The following is a 16,209-nucleotide window of genomic DNA, read 5'->3' as shown; positions in this document are numbered from 1 at the left end:
AACATCTTTTGATATTAACCATTTTTGGGGTTGATGTTATTTTACAAGTTAAACGGGTCGGAAATAGGAGTCTGGGGATAAAGGAGGGTGGTATCGTCCTAATGTTTGTTTTGTTAATAGTGGCAGTCTGCCCGGATGCATTTTAGACATGATCGACGCATGCACTCAATCCAATTGATTGCATTTCATAGTTTACTGTTTTGGACGACACTCATAGAGACACTATCAATTCTATGTAGCTCCAATTGCAGACCAAGTTGCGGGCACAGTTGTGATACCTTCCATTTCGTGATGGCAGGCTAACACTTAACATTGTTCTCATAGACTGCCTGCAGCGATTTGCAGACGTCAGGATGTTAATGTAGGACAAATGTGTCAGTTTGGATGCAAAGAAGAGTCAATGTTGAAATATCGTCTTAGGGACGGCAGCTCCGGCAAACTACATCGCACGCCGGGAAGATTCTGTCGCAGAAAAAACATGGAAAATGAGCAATGTAAGATGTTACATAGTTGCAGGCTCCATGGAGACATGTTAGACAGGACCTATATGTATATGCATATGATTTTATTGATCTTGGTTTAATCGACATTCGGAACGACACCATCCGTGGTGGCAGGAAACCGCCGCCCGTCAAGTAGATGTGTCGGGACGACTCTGAAAAGGAAATAAGTGTCCTTCAGAGTTAATAAATGTGTTTAAGATTAATATAAAGCTACCGGCGTAATGGCTGCTGCTCCGGCAACTACGCCGGGAAGATGCTAACAAGTGAATAAACTGATATATGTGTATGAAAAAAGGAGTCTAAGGTTAGAATGTGCCTACTGGCTTAATAACTTATCTTCCGGCAACTAAAAACTAAACCCTGGAGGTAGCCAAAGTCACATGGATAGTGGGGCTTTGCTACTTAATGGCTACTGCGAGATGGCTACATTGCCAGCCGGGGAGATGCTACCAAGTGGAAAAGACTTATTAGATATGGAAAGGAGAGACTAAGCTAGAAATGTATCTACCGGCTTGATAACCTTTGTTCCGGCAACTACATTAGCCTTAAACTAAACCCTGGAGGTAGCCAAAGCCATCTGGGCAGTCGCCACATACTACTCAACCATGCAGCCATTAGGAGTACACGGTGACTAGTGGTTTCCATATATTAAACAACAACAAATCCTAAAACTTGTTCTAAATGCATTTCTATTAAATTTTAAAAAATTTAAAAAAATATTCTAAAAATTTTCTATTACAATAACAACAATTTTTGCATTTGTCCATTCTATTCATATTCTACTTTAATTTTTAACACTGAAAACAACAACAAAATTTAAGTTTCACTAATACATGTATAATTTTGGCTCCATATTTGACACAAAAATGACATATTTTACTTCAGTTTTAGTTAAAGCGGCAATTGCAACAGACGTGTTCGGGATAAACGCTTAATAAAATTAATAAAAAATATAGTTAAAAGTTAAAAAAATTAAGTAAAATTATTAAAAAATTGTTAAATAAATATTAATAAATAATATTCAAAAGTTTATTTAATGAAACGAGTTCGGGTAAAAAAGAAAATTGTGTTTGAAAAATTGCAAATTTCTTGGCTTTGTACTAACAAAAGTTAGTGGAGCCTTTTCGTCGTTGTTGTTTTTTTCGTCATTCTTCTTTTCGTTACTTGTTGTTGCAAATTGCATTGGCCGGTCGGTTCGTAAATTTTGTTTTAGTAGATCTCTATTAAGTTTAAGAGTATTTTATAAGCGAGTAAATTTATGAGAGTCAATGAAGAAAAAAGAGAAAGTGTGTTTATGTTTGAAAAAAAGAGAAAGTGTTTTTGTAAAAAGAGGAAAGGGAAATAAAGAAATGTTTTTATAGCAAAAAAAAAAAAAAAATGTAAATAAAATAAAAATGTAAAAGCAAATTAAAAGTAATGCAAAATATGGCCTTTTTAAGAAAATTAGTAGGAAAAGTGTTAAGAGTAAATGTTTTTTTTTTTTTCTAAAGTGAGAGTGTTAATAAGAGGAAATATGTAAATTAAGTGTTTTTATGTTAAGAAAAAATATGTTAAAAAAGGAAAAGGAAATAAAAGTAAATTAGTTAATGTAAAATAATTAAAATAAAATGAAATAAGTAAAATAAGAAAAAAGCTATTAAAAAAATGCAAAAAAGCAAAGTAAAAAAATATAAAATAGCTATGGCCTTTTTAAGAAAATATCTATTAATGTGTTTAGTGTTAATAATGAAATAAGTGAAAGTGAAAATAATAATGATTTAATATTGTACGTAAATAAGCAACATTAATAACAAAGGTAAGTTGTACAAATATGTAATTTTTCTTATACACAACGATAAAATCTCTGGAAAAACGTTACTTTTCTTGACCACTGTTGCTAATGTTAACAAAGTCTACTTCTGTTATGTTACATTTTAAGGTTTTTGATATAAAAATCTATTTTTGGTGGGAGATTTTAACTATTTTCTCAATTGGACCGTTATTTAAGAATCTACGATTACTAAAATCGATTTTTGGTGGGAAATATGAGTGATCACAGATTTTCATTATTTTCTTAATTGGAGCGTTATTTAAGAATCTACGGTCGATTTTAGGTTGTTCATATAAAAATCGATTTTTGGTGGGAAATATGAGTGATCACAGATTTTCATTACTTTCTTAATTGGTGCGTTATTTAAGGGTCTATGGCCCATTTTAGGTTTTTCATATAAAAATCGATTTTTGGTGGGATATATGAGTGATCACATATTTTCACTATTTTCTCAATTGTAGCGTTATTTAAGGATCTATGGCCGATTTAAAGTTTTTCATATAAAAATCGATTTTTGGTGGGAAATACACAGATCACAGATTTTCACTATTTTCTCAATTAAAGCGTTATTAAGGAATCTACGGTCGATTTTATGTTATTCATATATGTAACTATTGAGTTTTGGTGAGAAGTATGAGTGATCACGGATTTTCACTATTTTTTTAATTGGAGCGTTATTTAAGAATCTACGGTCGATTTTAGGTTTTTCATATAAAAATCGATATTTGGTGGGAAATATATGAGTGATAACGGATTTTCACTATTTTCTCAATTGGAGCTTTATTTAAGCATCTATGGACGATTTTAGGTTTTTCATATACAATTATATTTTTGGTGGGAAATATGAGTGATAACAGATTTTCACTACTTTCTTAATTGGAGCGTTATTTAAGGATCTACGGCCGATTTTAAGTTTTTCATATAAAAATCGATTTTTGGTGGGAAATATCAGTGATCACAGATTTTCATTATTTTCTTAATTGGAGCGTTATTTGAAAATCTACGGTCGATTTTAGGTTTTTCATATAAAAATCGATTTTTGGTGGGAAATATATGTGTGAGTGATCACGGATTTTCACTATTTTGTCGATTGGAGCGTTATTTAAGGAACTATGGCCGATTTTAAGTTTTTCATATAAAAATCGATTTTGGGTGGGAAATATGAGTGATCACAGATTTTAACTATGTTCTCAATTAAAGCGTTATTTTAGAATCTTCGGTCGATTTTAGGTTTTTCATATAAAAATTGATTTTTGGTGGGAAATATGAGTGATCATAAATTTTTACTATTTTCTCAATTGGAACGTTATTTAAGCAACTACATCCGATTTTAGGTTTTTCATACAATAATCGATTTCTGGTGGGAAATATGAATGATCACGGATTTTAACTATGTTCTCAATTCGAGCGTTATTTAAGGATCTATGGCCCATTTTAAGTTTTTCATATAAAATTCGATTTCGGTGGGAAATATGAGTGATCACAGATATTAACTATTTTCTCAATTAAAGCGTTATTTAAGAATCTACGGTCGATTTTAGGTTGTTCGTATAAAAATCGATTTTTGGTGCGAAATATGAGTGATCACAGATTTTCATTATTTTCTTAATTGGAGCGTTATTTAAGCATCTATGACCAATTTTAGGTTTTTCATATAAAATTCGATTTTTGGTGGGAAATATATGAGTGATCACGGATTTTCACTATTTTGTCGATTGGAGCGTTATTTAAGGATCTATGGCCGATTTTAAGTTTTTCATATAAAAATCGATTTTGGGTGGGAAATATGGGTGATCGCAGATTTTAACTATGTTTTCAATTAAAGCGTTATTTAAGAATCTTCGGTCGATTTTAGGTTTTTTATATAAAAATCGATTTTTGGTGGGAAATATGAGTGATCACAAATTTTTACTATTTTCTCAATTGGAACGTTATTTAAGCAACTACAGCCGATTTTAGGTTTTTCATATAATAATCGATTTTTGGTGGGAAATATGAGTGATCACGGATTTTAACTATGTTCTCAATTAAAGAGTTATTTAAGGATCTATAGCCCATTTTAAGTTTTCCATATAAAATTCGATTTCGGTGGGAAATATGAGTGATCACGGATTTTAACTATGTTCTCAATTATGGCGTTGTTTAAGGATCTATGGCCGATTTTAAGTTTTTCATATAAAATGCGATTTTTGGTGGGAAATATGAGCGATCGCAGATTTTCATTATTTAAGGATCTTTAGTCGATTTTAAGTTTTTCATATAGGATCTACGGCCGACCAATTTAAGTTTTTTCATATAAAAAATGGAGATGAAAAGAGTGACGGTAATAAACCGCTACCTTATCGTCGGAAACTCCTTTCCTGTGGACTTAATCTCCCAGTATACATACAAATATAATCGTATTGTGTAAATATTGATTATTCAAATTTTATAGTTACTAGAGAATTACTAGAGTTATTATAAATTTAGATTACCGCTAATTAATAATTAACAAATTAATTCAAATTTTGAATTACATAATTATTTTCACACAAAAAATGAATTGAATGTTTCATTTATGGCTCTGATAAATACTAAGTTGAAATGCAAACCTTTCCGTTCAGAAATTAGTTTCCCTTTTTAATTCGCCGCATATTATTTTCTACTTTTTTTAGCAAAGACAACAACCTTTTAAATTTATTTCACCACTTGGTGGTCATTTTATTTCATGAGTGTTGATTTTTATTTGTTCTTCGTTTTTAAATTTTTATATCCAATACATTATAAGTTTATTAGTCAGCTCAGAATTATTTGTATACCCTATAGTGCGGAGGGTATTATGGGTTTGTGCTAATGTCTGTAACACAGAGAAATATTGATTCCGCACCCATAAACCAATTGTCTCAAAATCATTTTCCATGTAAACCTTGTAATCAAACTACAGGTCGCAATTTCTAAGATAATTGGGGAAATATGGCATAAACTTTTTTGATCGATAGTGCCTCTTTTGACCCTAGCCCACATACAAAGCCCTCTTATAAATTGTCTTAAATATCCATAATTTTCTTATAAACAATAGTACTGCAACAAATATAGGCGCAACTAACTTCTACATAACTGATGTGGGGTATCATATGGTCGGCCATGCCCGAGTATACATTCTTATTTGTCTGAGTTAATGACGTTCTAGATAAAACTAGTGATTTTTAGTGATCGGTCCCGTTTATTTTATATTTCTCTAAAAATTTCTTAAATAAATACTTACCACTTTAATACTCTCACAAAGAAATTACAACAAAAATTTAATATTATAATACATAGTTTAATTTTATAACAAATTTTTTTATTTGTCTAACTAAAAACTAAAAACAAAATACTTTTCTTTTATAACTTAAGGCTAAACAATTTGAGACTAGCTATTTCTTGTATTCATCTTTTCGTTCTTTTGTATTTTATTTGTAACTTTCTTTACACATTTTAAACGAAAATTAATAAATGTATAAATGTTTATTTAAAAATATAGTAATTGTTTTATATTGTTATAAACTTAATCCAATGATAAAATTGATTCAATACTGTATCTATTGCGTGGCTTTAATAAGGGTCCACCTAAATAACTAATTGGATTTGAAAATTGTCGATGTGTCTCATCAATGAATGCTGGTGCCACGGGCACCTGAGCTCTTTGTTTGGTCACAAAAGGTTCCACTGCGACATCATCTATTTCCATTACAATTGCATTCATATCTTCGGGTTGTGTTGTCATTAAAGCACCAACTTCTGTAGCAGCATCAGCAACAGCACCTGACATCATCACACTATTGTTGTCAATATTATTAACATTATCACCTAGTAGTTGGTTGTCATGTTCTTTCAATTCTTCCGTTGCTGCTGCGTCTGTTGTTGCACATGTGGATGTGTTAGTTAATGATAATGGAACACTAGTTTCTAATATATCCGTTGGCCTATCGTTTGGTTCTCTATCATTTTCTGTGGGCAATTTGAAAGTTACCGATGGTCTTCTTTTTGTGCGTGGCATAGGTTTTGTTGCTGTACGCAATATTGTTGTTGGTGTTGTTGTTGTTGTCGGTATATTATACTCTTCTGGTGTTGCAATAATGTTTGCTATAAAGGGCTGGTAAAAGGAGTTTTGGGTTATTTGGTTAGAATGTTTTGTTAGGTTAGGAAAAGTCTGTTTGCTTTGGTGGTGTTAAAAGTTTAATCAGTTTTTTAGTGGTTGTTTTGGTTATTTTTTTTTTAATGTGAAATGCCAAATTTTGAAGCGTTTAACGAGATAGTTGTGATGAGGGGTAATGGGAAAAATTGGCGAAAACAAAAAGTTTGAAAAAAAGAAATAAATAAATAAAATTTGATTATAAATGTGTTTTCATTGTAAATACAAATTTTTATTTGAAATATAATAACGATAATATTTACAACATGTTTTATATGATTTTACCTTGTTTTTGTTAATATTTATTAATTAGTTTTTTTACCATACGAAATGTTAGGATTTAGCGAAGCAGCATTAATTAACTATTATAAAGCTGTGGAAGCACTTACTGCAAGTTTTATTGTAAAATATTTTACATTTAATTCATATAAAGTTTTTGTTTATTTATTATAAAATGTTTTTTAATTTAACCTTTTTTATACCCACCATCAAAAAAGATGAGGGGTATATTGATTTTGTCATTCCGTTTGTAACACATCGAAATATTGGTCATAGACCCACAAAAGTATATATATTCTGGGTCCTCATTAAATTCTAAGACGATCTAGCCATGTCTGTCCGTCTGTCCGTCCGTCTGTCTGTCTGTCTGTTGAAAGCACGATAGAGTCCGATTGGAAAGAGCTAGAGGGTTGAAATTTCACATAAGTATTTCTTATAGGTAAGGTTTGTTTGGTATTGAAAATGGGCAATATCGGTCCACGTTTTCGGATAGCCCCCATACAAGTGGCCCCTCGAAAAGCAGCTTTAACAGCCATAACTTGCTTAATAATACGAATATAGCGATGAAATTCGACATAAGTAAGTTTCTTGTTATCCAAAATCACTATGCAAAATTTTATGAGGATCGGTCCATAATTGACCCTACCCCCCCATATAAGGTCCCCTTCAGAAAATGACTTTAACGCTCAATACTGGCTTAAAAATACTAGTATATAGATAAAATTCGATATAAGTAAGTTTCATACGAGTCAAAAATCTATCTAAAAAATTTTATAAGGATCGGTCCATGATTGACCCTACCCCCCATATAAGGTCCCCTTCAGAAAATGACTGCAACGCTCATTAATGACTTAAAAATACGAGTGTAGCGATAAAATTCGACACAAATAAATTTGATACGAACCAAATTCTATCTACAAAATTTTATGAGGATCGACCCATAATTGACCCTACTCCCCTATTTAAGGTCCCCTTCAGAAAATTACTTTAACGCTTATAACTGGCCTAAAAAGTATATAGATGAAATTAGATATAAGTAAGTTTCATTCGAGTCAAACGAGGCTTGATGGTGGGTATATAAGATTCGGCATAGCCGAATATAACACTCTTACTTGTTCATAATTATATTTTGCTTACGAAACTTTATATTATTAAAATAAAGTTTTCTTTAACCATCTGTGGTCAATTACAAATCTCCACTTTTTTTTGGTTACATACATACTTTTTAATAACAAATATTTTCATTTGTTGAAATATGAGAAGATTTTACAAAAGTTCAAGCAGAGTCGTATGGAATCTTGTAGGAAAATGGGTCCTTTTTCCGACATTCATTCTTTCTATATAATTTTTAAAAAGGTATATAGAGTACTGTTAAGTTATGTTTTCGCCTAAAATGAATCAGTTGAATTCGGTACAGATTTTCAGTGATGATTTGTCCAAATTTTAGTAGCTTTACCCTACAGAGTAACACTTGATAGACTTGACATATAATCTAAATTATACAGTAGATTATAGACTATACAATAAACTAAACTATAGACTAGACTATGGAGTAGACTATAGACTAGACTATAGACTAGACTATAGACTAGACTATAGACTAGACTATAGACTAGACAATAGACTAGACTATAGACTAGACTAGACTATGGACTAGACTATAGACTAGACTATAGACTAGACTATAGACTAGACTATAGACTAGACTATAGACTAGACTATAGACTAGACTATAGACTAGACTATAGACTAGACTATAGACTAGACTATAGACTAGACTATAGACTAGACTATAGACTAGACTATAGACTAGACTATAGACTAGACTATAGACTAGACTATAGACTAGACTATAGACTAGACTATAGACTAGACTATAGACTAGACTATAGACTAGACTATAGACTAGACTATAGACTAGACTATAGACTAGACTATAGACTAGACTATAGACTAGACTATAGACTAGACTATAGACTAGACTATAGACTAGACTATAGACTAGACTATAGACTAGACTATAGACTAGACTATAGACTAGACTATAGACTAGACTATAGACTAGACTATAGACTAGACTATAGACTAGACTATAGACTAGACTATAGACTAGACTATAGACTAGACTATAGACTAGACTAGACTATAGACTTGACCGTAGACTGTACTATAGACTAGACTATAGATTAAACTACAGACTACACTATAGACTAGACTATAGATTGTTCTTCACTTAACAATTTTCACTCAACTTTTTCCTCTTAATAACAACTTATTACTCCCCGGTTTAGTTCTCCAAAATTCTCTGCAACTACGCTTTAGGGTATATCTTACCAAATAAAATACAATTCAAAGTAAATGTTAAATTTACGTAAGTTTATTTTGAAAAATTTTCAATAAACTGTAGCTTTAGTTCGTACAACACATGCCACTAACGTTTCTTTATCTTGCTCATGTGACACTTTCTACAATGCACACAAATAGACACAAACACACATATGTACATATATACATATGTATGTAATGTCCTTGTTATTGTGTGAATCCTTTATAACGTATACGACATTGTATGAATGCATGTTATATAAAAATGTTTGGTCTGATAATGTGTGTTACTATGGTTTGTTGCAAACTACAAAATAATAAAAAAGAAAAACACTCTAGAAAAAAGTGTATTACAAAGGGACATTTTAAATTTTCGTTATTTTTGTTACTCTTTATTCTTGTTTTTTGGTTTTGTTTCGAAAAAAAAAATGTCTTTTAGTTTCCAACTAAAGGAGGAAAACCCGAATTGTCAACAATTTATATAAATATTTTATATACAAAATGCCAAAAAAGAAGCGTTAAAAAACGGCATTCAATGAATCTGTGTTTTTTCTGTTCATACACATATTCATTTTTTTTTTATACGGGTAAACTTTGTTTATTGAAGGAGGGCCAACAAAAGATTAAGATACCATGTGTGATACCATATGCGTTGTCTAAAAGGTCAGAGTGAGGATAGCAATGAAAAACTTATTGGATTTTCTTAAGTTGTTAATTTGAAAAGCTGATTACTTAATTTATATGTACATTCTCTGTAAAAGCAAAGGAATTTTCCACAAATTCTGAAAGAAGAAAATCCTCAATTTGTTTATTTGTTTTAACGGGAATCAAAGGATCAAAAATAGTCAGAATTATTGATACTTAGTTTGAACAATACAAAGATTTTCTGGTTTATATTCTTTCCAATCTGCTTTATATTTAAAGAATCTCTTCTGGCATTAATTTCAGTTTTACATTCTTCTTAAGAATAAACTATTTTTGAAACCTCTACGATATCTTTAAAGTAAAGTGCCACAAATTGGTCCCCCATGACCTTATCGTTCGTTTTTATATTCATATGTGTCGTATGAGTGACATTTAATTAAAATTTATGCAACGAAGAGAAAAATTATTCTACAATTTCCTTTTATTTTGTTGTATGAGTAAGAATAAATACAACAAAGGATAAAGAGGAAGAAAAGGAAAATAAAAGATGGAATGAAAAACAAATAAAGAGAGTGAGAGTAAAGGAAAAAATAACACATTGTTAATTTTCATGTCTATATATTGGTAGTGTTAAATTTATATGAAACGCATACATATGTAAGTGATTGTGCTACTAACACTGACATACAAGAATATAAGTGTTTTATTTATGTAGTAATACCAGTTAAAGAGAATGTAAACATTTTTGAATAAATTATGAAGATGTTACAACTTACGGAAAAGTGTTTGGATATACTATCTACCTCATCTCTGATAAACAAACCAGTTGTTCGGCAAGGTGTCAATGCAAGCGTGGAAGACAATAATTTCCTTAAATTTCCTTAAGCACTTGTTTGAGTCTAATTTGGATGTATTGGGTTACTGTACTCTTTATAATGCATAGCGACAAGATTACTTTCTTGTCTCTAAGTAATACAGAAAGGGAGTAAGTCGTTACTTTACTATTCCTAGGTAATCTGTAGAAAAAACAGTTGAAGCTTGTAGGCATTTGAATTCAGATATAAGTAACCCTACAGCTACCAATGGAGTCAATATACTAGAAAAATACATTAATTTTTATTTTACCGCATTCCTGTGTATTGTCTCATTCGTCACATTGTTGTATCCTAGTAATCCAGATAGAAGTCAATCTTCACTTTATTTGCTATAATGTCAGCTTATAGAGTACTATATGATCTCTATATTCGGGGCAATATAGGCATTTTTGTCGATAACCAATCGGCACTTCTTTCATTAAATTTCTATAACAACAACTCCTTATTAGTCAGACAATGTAAGAAGAATTTGTCAGTCTGACATTACTTTAATATGGATCCCTGCGCAAAGGTAATACTTTGGTCATAAGCCGGCAGATGAGCTATATGGGGTCTGCTTTTCATATCTCCAGCCGTTTCTGTTGGGTTCTATCAAAAGAGGTGGAATAATCTGGTCACATGTTGAGGGGCCAAGTTAATGTGGCTTCTTTCAAAAGGAAGAAATGGTCTTCCATCATTTCTGCGAGTTTTGTTAAGATTTAATTCATATAAATTGTGAAAGTGAAAAGCAATAAAAAACAAAGATTCCAAATGAATTCATACATTTAACAGCCTGTAGTCCTGATTTTACAGTAAATGTTAATATGTACATGTGAAAGAGTGTGTTTTTGAACTTTTACAATAATATGCAGGCACTCATGTTGCATGTGTATTGTGTGTGTATTGAAAATGTTCATGGCACTGATGTGTATTTCATTGTATGTTTGTGTAAGTGAGAGTATATATATATATATTTTTAACAAAATAAGGAATATTATTATATGCAACAAATTTACTCACACATATAAAACATTTTATTTTTGGGAAACATTAAATTGCAGAGTTAAAGGAACACAACAACAACAACAACAAAAACAAAAGTTGCTTGCTACTGTTGTTTATGTTACACATTGCGTTCTTTATGGCGTATGAGTGACATGTAATTACACTTGACTGCATCATAAGTAACACTTTTATGTTGGCCAAGTGTAAATAAAATGTTTTACGCTTAAACACATTTATGCTTATAAAAATGCACATAACTATAGAAAGAGCTATGCGGAGAGAAAAAAGTAAACTATTTTTCCAAAGAAAAGTGAACGAGAGAAGTATGATAAGGATCTGTGAATCATAATTATTAAGCTGCATAATACATTTTCGAGATGTAGTCTTGCGTACTTGTTCCTGGAGGAATAGAAATAAAATGGATGGAATCGTAAAACATTTAATTAAAAACCAGGATCGTAAAAACTATGGAAGTTACTGAGACATGCGAATTAATTTATTGAAAAATATTTCTGATAAACCAGAAAAACGCAGCCCTTTAATGTTGACATTTGTTGCCGAAATAAAGATATTGGAGACTTGCCAAACCATAAGTTTCATGGACTTTGGGGAAATTTAGCGAGTAGACTCTGAAGTCTATTTAAATAATTTTACTCCATCACATACTAATGAGGATGTCCAGATAATGAACAGCATCTGCTTTGAATATATCCAGCGTGTTCCAGTTTTGTTGGCATCTATTGAAATTAGTTTCTTGAAATTGTTTCTTTAAAACGCTGAGAATAAATGAAATAACTTAGACACATTTTGAGCGTCCAAGTTAATTGGTGCTAGAGTTATTTGGATCTGGATTTAATGACCTACTGATATACATATCTCATAGTTACATATTGGAGACTTAACAAATCATAAGTTACATGGACTTTGGGACAATTTAGCGAGTAGACTCTGACGTCTTTTTTAATATGTCTGGATCACGAAGGGAATCTGCTTAGAATATATCCAGCATGATTTTAGTTTGCAATTCTCATATGGTCTAACAAAAGAAGTTTCTTAAGATTCTTTCTTTAAAATCCAGATAATAGATGAAATAACCTAAACACATGCTAAGTGACCAAGTTAATTGGTGCTAGAGTTATCAGGGTCTGAATTTAATGACCTACTGATATACATATCTCATGGTTACATGTTGGTTGACGATGTGAATATCGTGATATTTTAAGCGTTATGATACAATAGTTAATTATGCTAGTTATAGTGACCAGAGGAATGTGGACAGGCTTATGTTCCACCGGAAAGTGCGTGAGAATACAATTGAAAACCACTTATTACTTTTGTGTTGTGAGTCTGTATGGAGGGAAAGCTATTGGACACGCTTTTGTTCCGCCCTTAAGTTCAAGGAAACTCCGTTATTTAGACATTTAATGCATAGTGATCCTCTAACGTGGTAGAGTGCAAAGTTTTCTCCATTACTCGATTTTGGGTTTTTGTTCTAGCTGATCGAGGGTCGATATTAAACACTAACAGGCCTTTGTTGACTGTTTCGTGCCATGTTACTCTTCTTCTAACTCGGGTTTTTCTATCTTACGGCCTGGCTTCTGGAAAGAGTTTCGGTAGGCGTTCATCCGACTGCCTGGCAATATGTCCAAACCATCTAATCTTATTTCTCTCTATTTGTTCTATCATTAAGTGGTTCTAATGAAACATTTCATCGTAAAGTGTCGTTTCTTTTTCTATCTAGACGCGTTTTCTGGCTATTCGGTGTAGGTTATTTCACTTTGACGTGTTATAAACCGCTATTTTGTTTGTTGTTGAGACCTCTTTTTAGTAACTGATATTCTGGAGTTTAACCCATTTTCCGACTTCTCTTATAATGACTGCTAGGTATCGAATTTGTCCAACTTGTTTTAGTGATATTTGACTTACGTTCAGTCGGTGTTTTTCTTTATTCGGCATTTTATCATAGTTTCGGATTTGTTGGTATAATGAGAAAACCTCGGATATTCAAGTTGTGTCGCAGATCTTCCGCGGAGTTGTATAGTATAGCTACATCATCTGTGTCCTCTAGCACTGACTTTTATTGGTTTCATTTTCCAATACCCAACGGTTATGGTTTTAAACGATTCTTTGCATATTATGATGACGTCATCCTTTCGTGCGATCGCCCATTAAAGGAGCGTACTTAGTGAAAGGTGAAAGACAAGATGATAGTGTTTTAACTTGCATTGTAATAAATTCACTAGATGTTGAATTCCGGTTCTAACTTATTACCAGGCATGGGGGGTAATGATTACACAAATTAATTCATTACATAGTCAATTACAATTACTTGAGCAATAGCCAAATACAATTACTTGTAATTGTAATGGAAATTTTTCCAATTACAATTACTTGTAATGTGTAATTGACCAATAACCAATTAAAATTACTTGTAAATGTAATTGAAGTTCTGCCAATTACAATTACTTGTAATTGTAATTGAAATTTTCAAATTAAAATTACTTTTAATTGTAATTGAGGTATTACTAATTACAAATTACATGTATGGAACAAAATTCACAATTACAAGTAATTGTAATTGGAAATTCTTCAATTATAATTACAAGTAATTGTAATTGGCAAAACTTCAATTACCATTACACGTAATTGTAATTATCAAAACTTCAATTACAATTACAAATAATTGTAATTGGCAAAACTTCAATTATAATTAAAAGTAATTGTAATTAGTATAGCTTCAATTACAATTACTTCAAATGTAATTGTAATTGAAAATGTAGTCATTACCCCCCAAGCCTGCTTATTACTTTTAAGTTGTGAAGGAGTAAACCCCAATACAATTAAAATTTAAACATGCTTTATTTTATGAAGGTTATTTTAAGGTTGAGAAGAATCCAAAGTGATCTATAATAACAAATACAAGTTTGTCATTTTATCAAAAAGTTTTCAGATGATATCACTAAAGTATGATGATATAATCCTTGTATGATCTCTGTGTAATGCAATTTCTAAAGAAATTTTCACACCACCTGTTGTAAATAAGCAATTACAGTGTAGTGTTTTTCATTTACAACTATTTTCCACCTACAAACAAAACAGTTTTCTTTCTTTTTTTTTTTGGTACAAGTACTTAACTAAATTTGTTTATTTATTACTTTTTAAATTTATTATATTTTCGTGTGTGTGTTTTTTTTTCATTTTGTTAAATTTAATACTCAAAAGAAACATATCACAAATTATATTTACAAAATAAAAATATTGTTTTCTTTTTTTAAACTTAATTCCAGAAAGTGTGTAGTTGTTTGGTGTTTATATATTATCCAACAGAGTGTAAAATGAATTAATAGCTGATTGCAATAACAATTGTGTCCTTTTAATAAAAGATCAGTCTTTATAATTAAAAATTCAAAATGACACAATTTTGATTTCTGATTTTTTGAAATAAAGCCATAAACTCTGTGGATCATTATAAAACATAGTATAGCTTTCAAGTCTTATAATATAATATTCGTTTTTTTTTGTTCTTTTTTAAACTCTTTTTTTAAATTTAATGCTATTCTTGTTATTAAATTCTTTGTCTTTGTGTTTTTTATTAATTACTTCTTATATTATTACTGCCACCATTACCACTGCCATTATAGAAACCATTTTGTTTTGAGACTTTTTTAACTTTAACTGTTTCTGCATCAGCTTCAGCTACCGTGGGTGGTCCCCAGGATACTTGTCGTTTCATTGATGGTTTACGATCTATTTTATTAGTATTTGGTGGAGTTCTATTCTGTAATTTTAATACAAAAAAAAAAAAACATCTCGAAACGTTTAATTAAATTGTTTTGTTTATTTTTATGTTGATAGTTTTTAATTTACATTTTATTCCATTCGTAGTATAACACATGCTGTTTTGTAGTTCAGGCAAATTATTTTTATGAAAAATAATTAAAATCTTTTAAATGTTTTATATTGTCATGCACTTTATGAATGTTTTAAATAGTTTAAATAGCCACAAATTAAATGCCAATTTGGAACTTAACAAAATGGCAGTTATCAATAACGTTGGGTTTTAAAATTTACAGCTCGATTTTTCCTTTATAAATTTCCTTATGATCTTTAACTTAATTATAAATGTTCATTTATTCAAATAAGTGTAAAAGATTTTTCTAAATTTTAACAAAAATTTAAGACTTTTGTAATTAAAATAACATATTTTATATTGATTTTAATCAATATAATGTTATTTCCTTTTCATTAATTTCTGCAGCATATAATTACAAAATACACAATATTTACCTCTGCTACTGACACATTACAACTCTGCTTTCCAAATATTTTATTTAAAAAAAAACTTTAATAATGCCTACTAAACTATCTAACAAGTATTAATGTTTTTGTATGTAATTTGAAAAGTTTTTTTTTTTCCAAATAATACACTTGACTTGTATTTGAAACACATGTCAGCAATCAGTATAATTTATATTAGAATATTGTAATTATAATTGTTGTAATAACATATACATACATACAAATATGTAACTATATAAATTGTTTTGAAAATGGTGAAAATATATTTACAAAATTAAATGTTAGGATAACATGCTTTTATTGTTATGTGTTTATGTATGTGTGTAAGTACAAACA

At 30.4% G+C, this 16,209-nt stretch overlaps 1 protein-coding gene across 3 annotated transcripts in view; it reads right to left on the bottom strand.

The window, feature by feature from the left end:
* Window positions 1-5,608: 5,608 nt before the first annotated feature.
* The window catches only part of LOC119603214, a 111,306-nt gene continuing 100,705 nt past the window's right edge, over window positions 5,609-16,209 (bottom strand). Inside the window, exon 20 of one of the 3 annotated variants that reach the window (XM_037955180.1) lies at window positions 5,609-6,427. In XM_037955180.1, the coding sequence (XP_037811108.1) occupies window positions 5,840-6,427 (588 nt within the window). In that variant the 3' untranslated portion in view covers window positions 5,609-5,839. Of the gene's footprint in view, window positions 6,492-14,735; window positions 15,353-16,209 lie in introns of those variants that run through there. The other 2 variants (XM_037955182.1, XM_037955181.1) reach the window with 2 other exon arrangements.

The sequence above is a fragment of the Lucilia sericata genome, unplaced genomic scaffold, assembly GCF_015586225.1.
Source record: "Lucilia sericata isolate MDLA Ls3-8-SP2 unplaced genomic scaffold, ASM1558622v1 Contig000283F_arrow, whole genome shotgun sequence".
NCBI lineage: Eukaryota > Metazoa > Arthropoda > Insecta > Diptera > Calliphoridae > Lucilia > Lucilia sericata.
The sequence above is the reverse complement of the archived record's forward strand: the minus strand, read 5'-3'. Positions and strand labels throughout refer to the sequence as shown.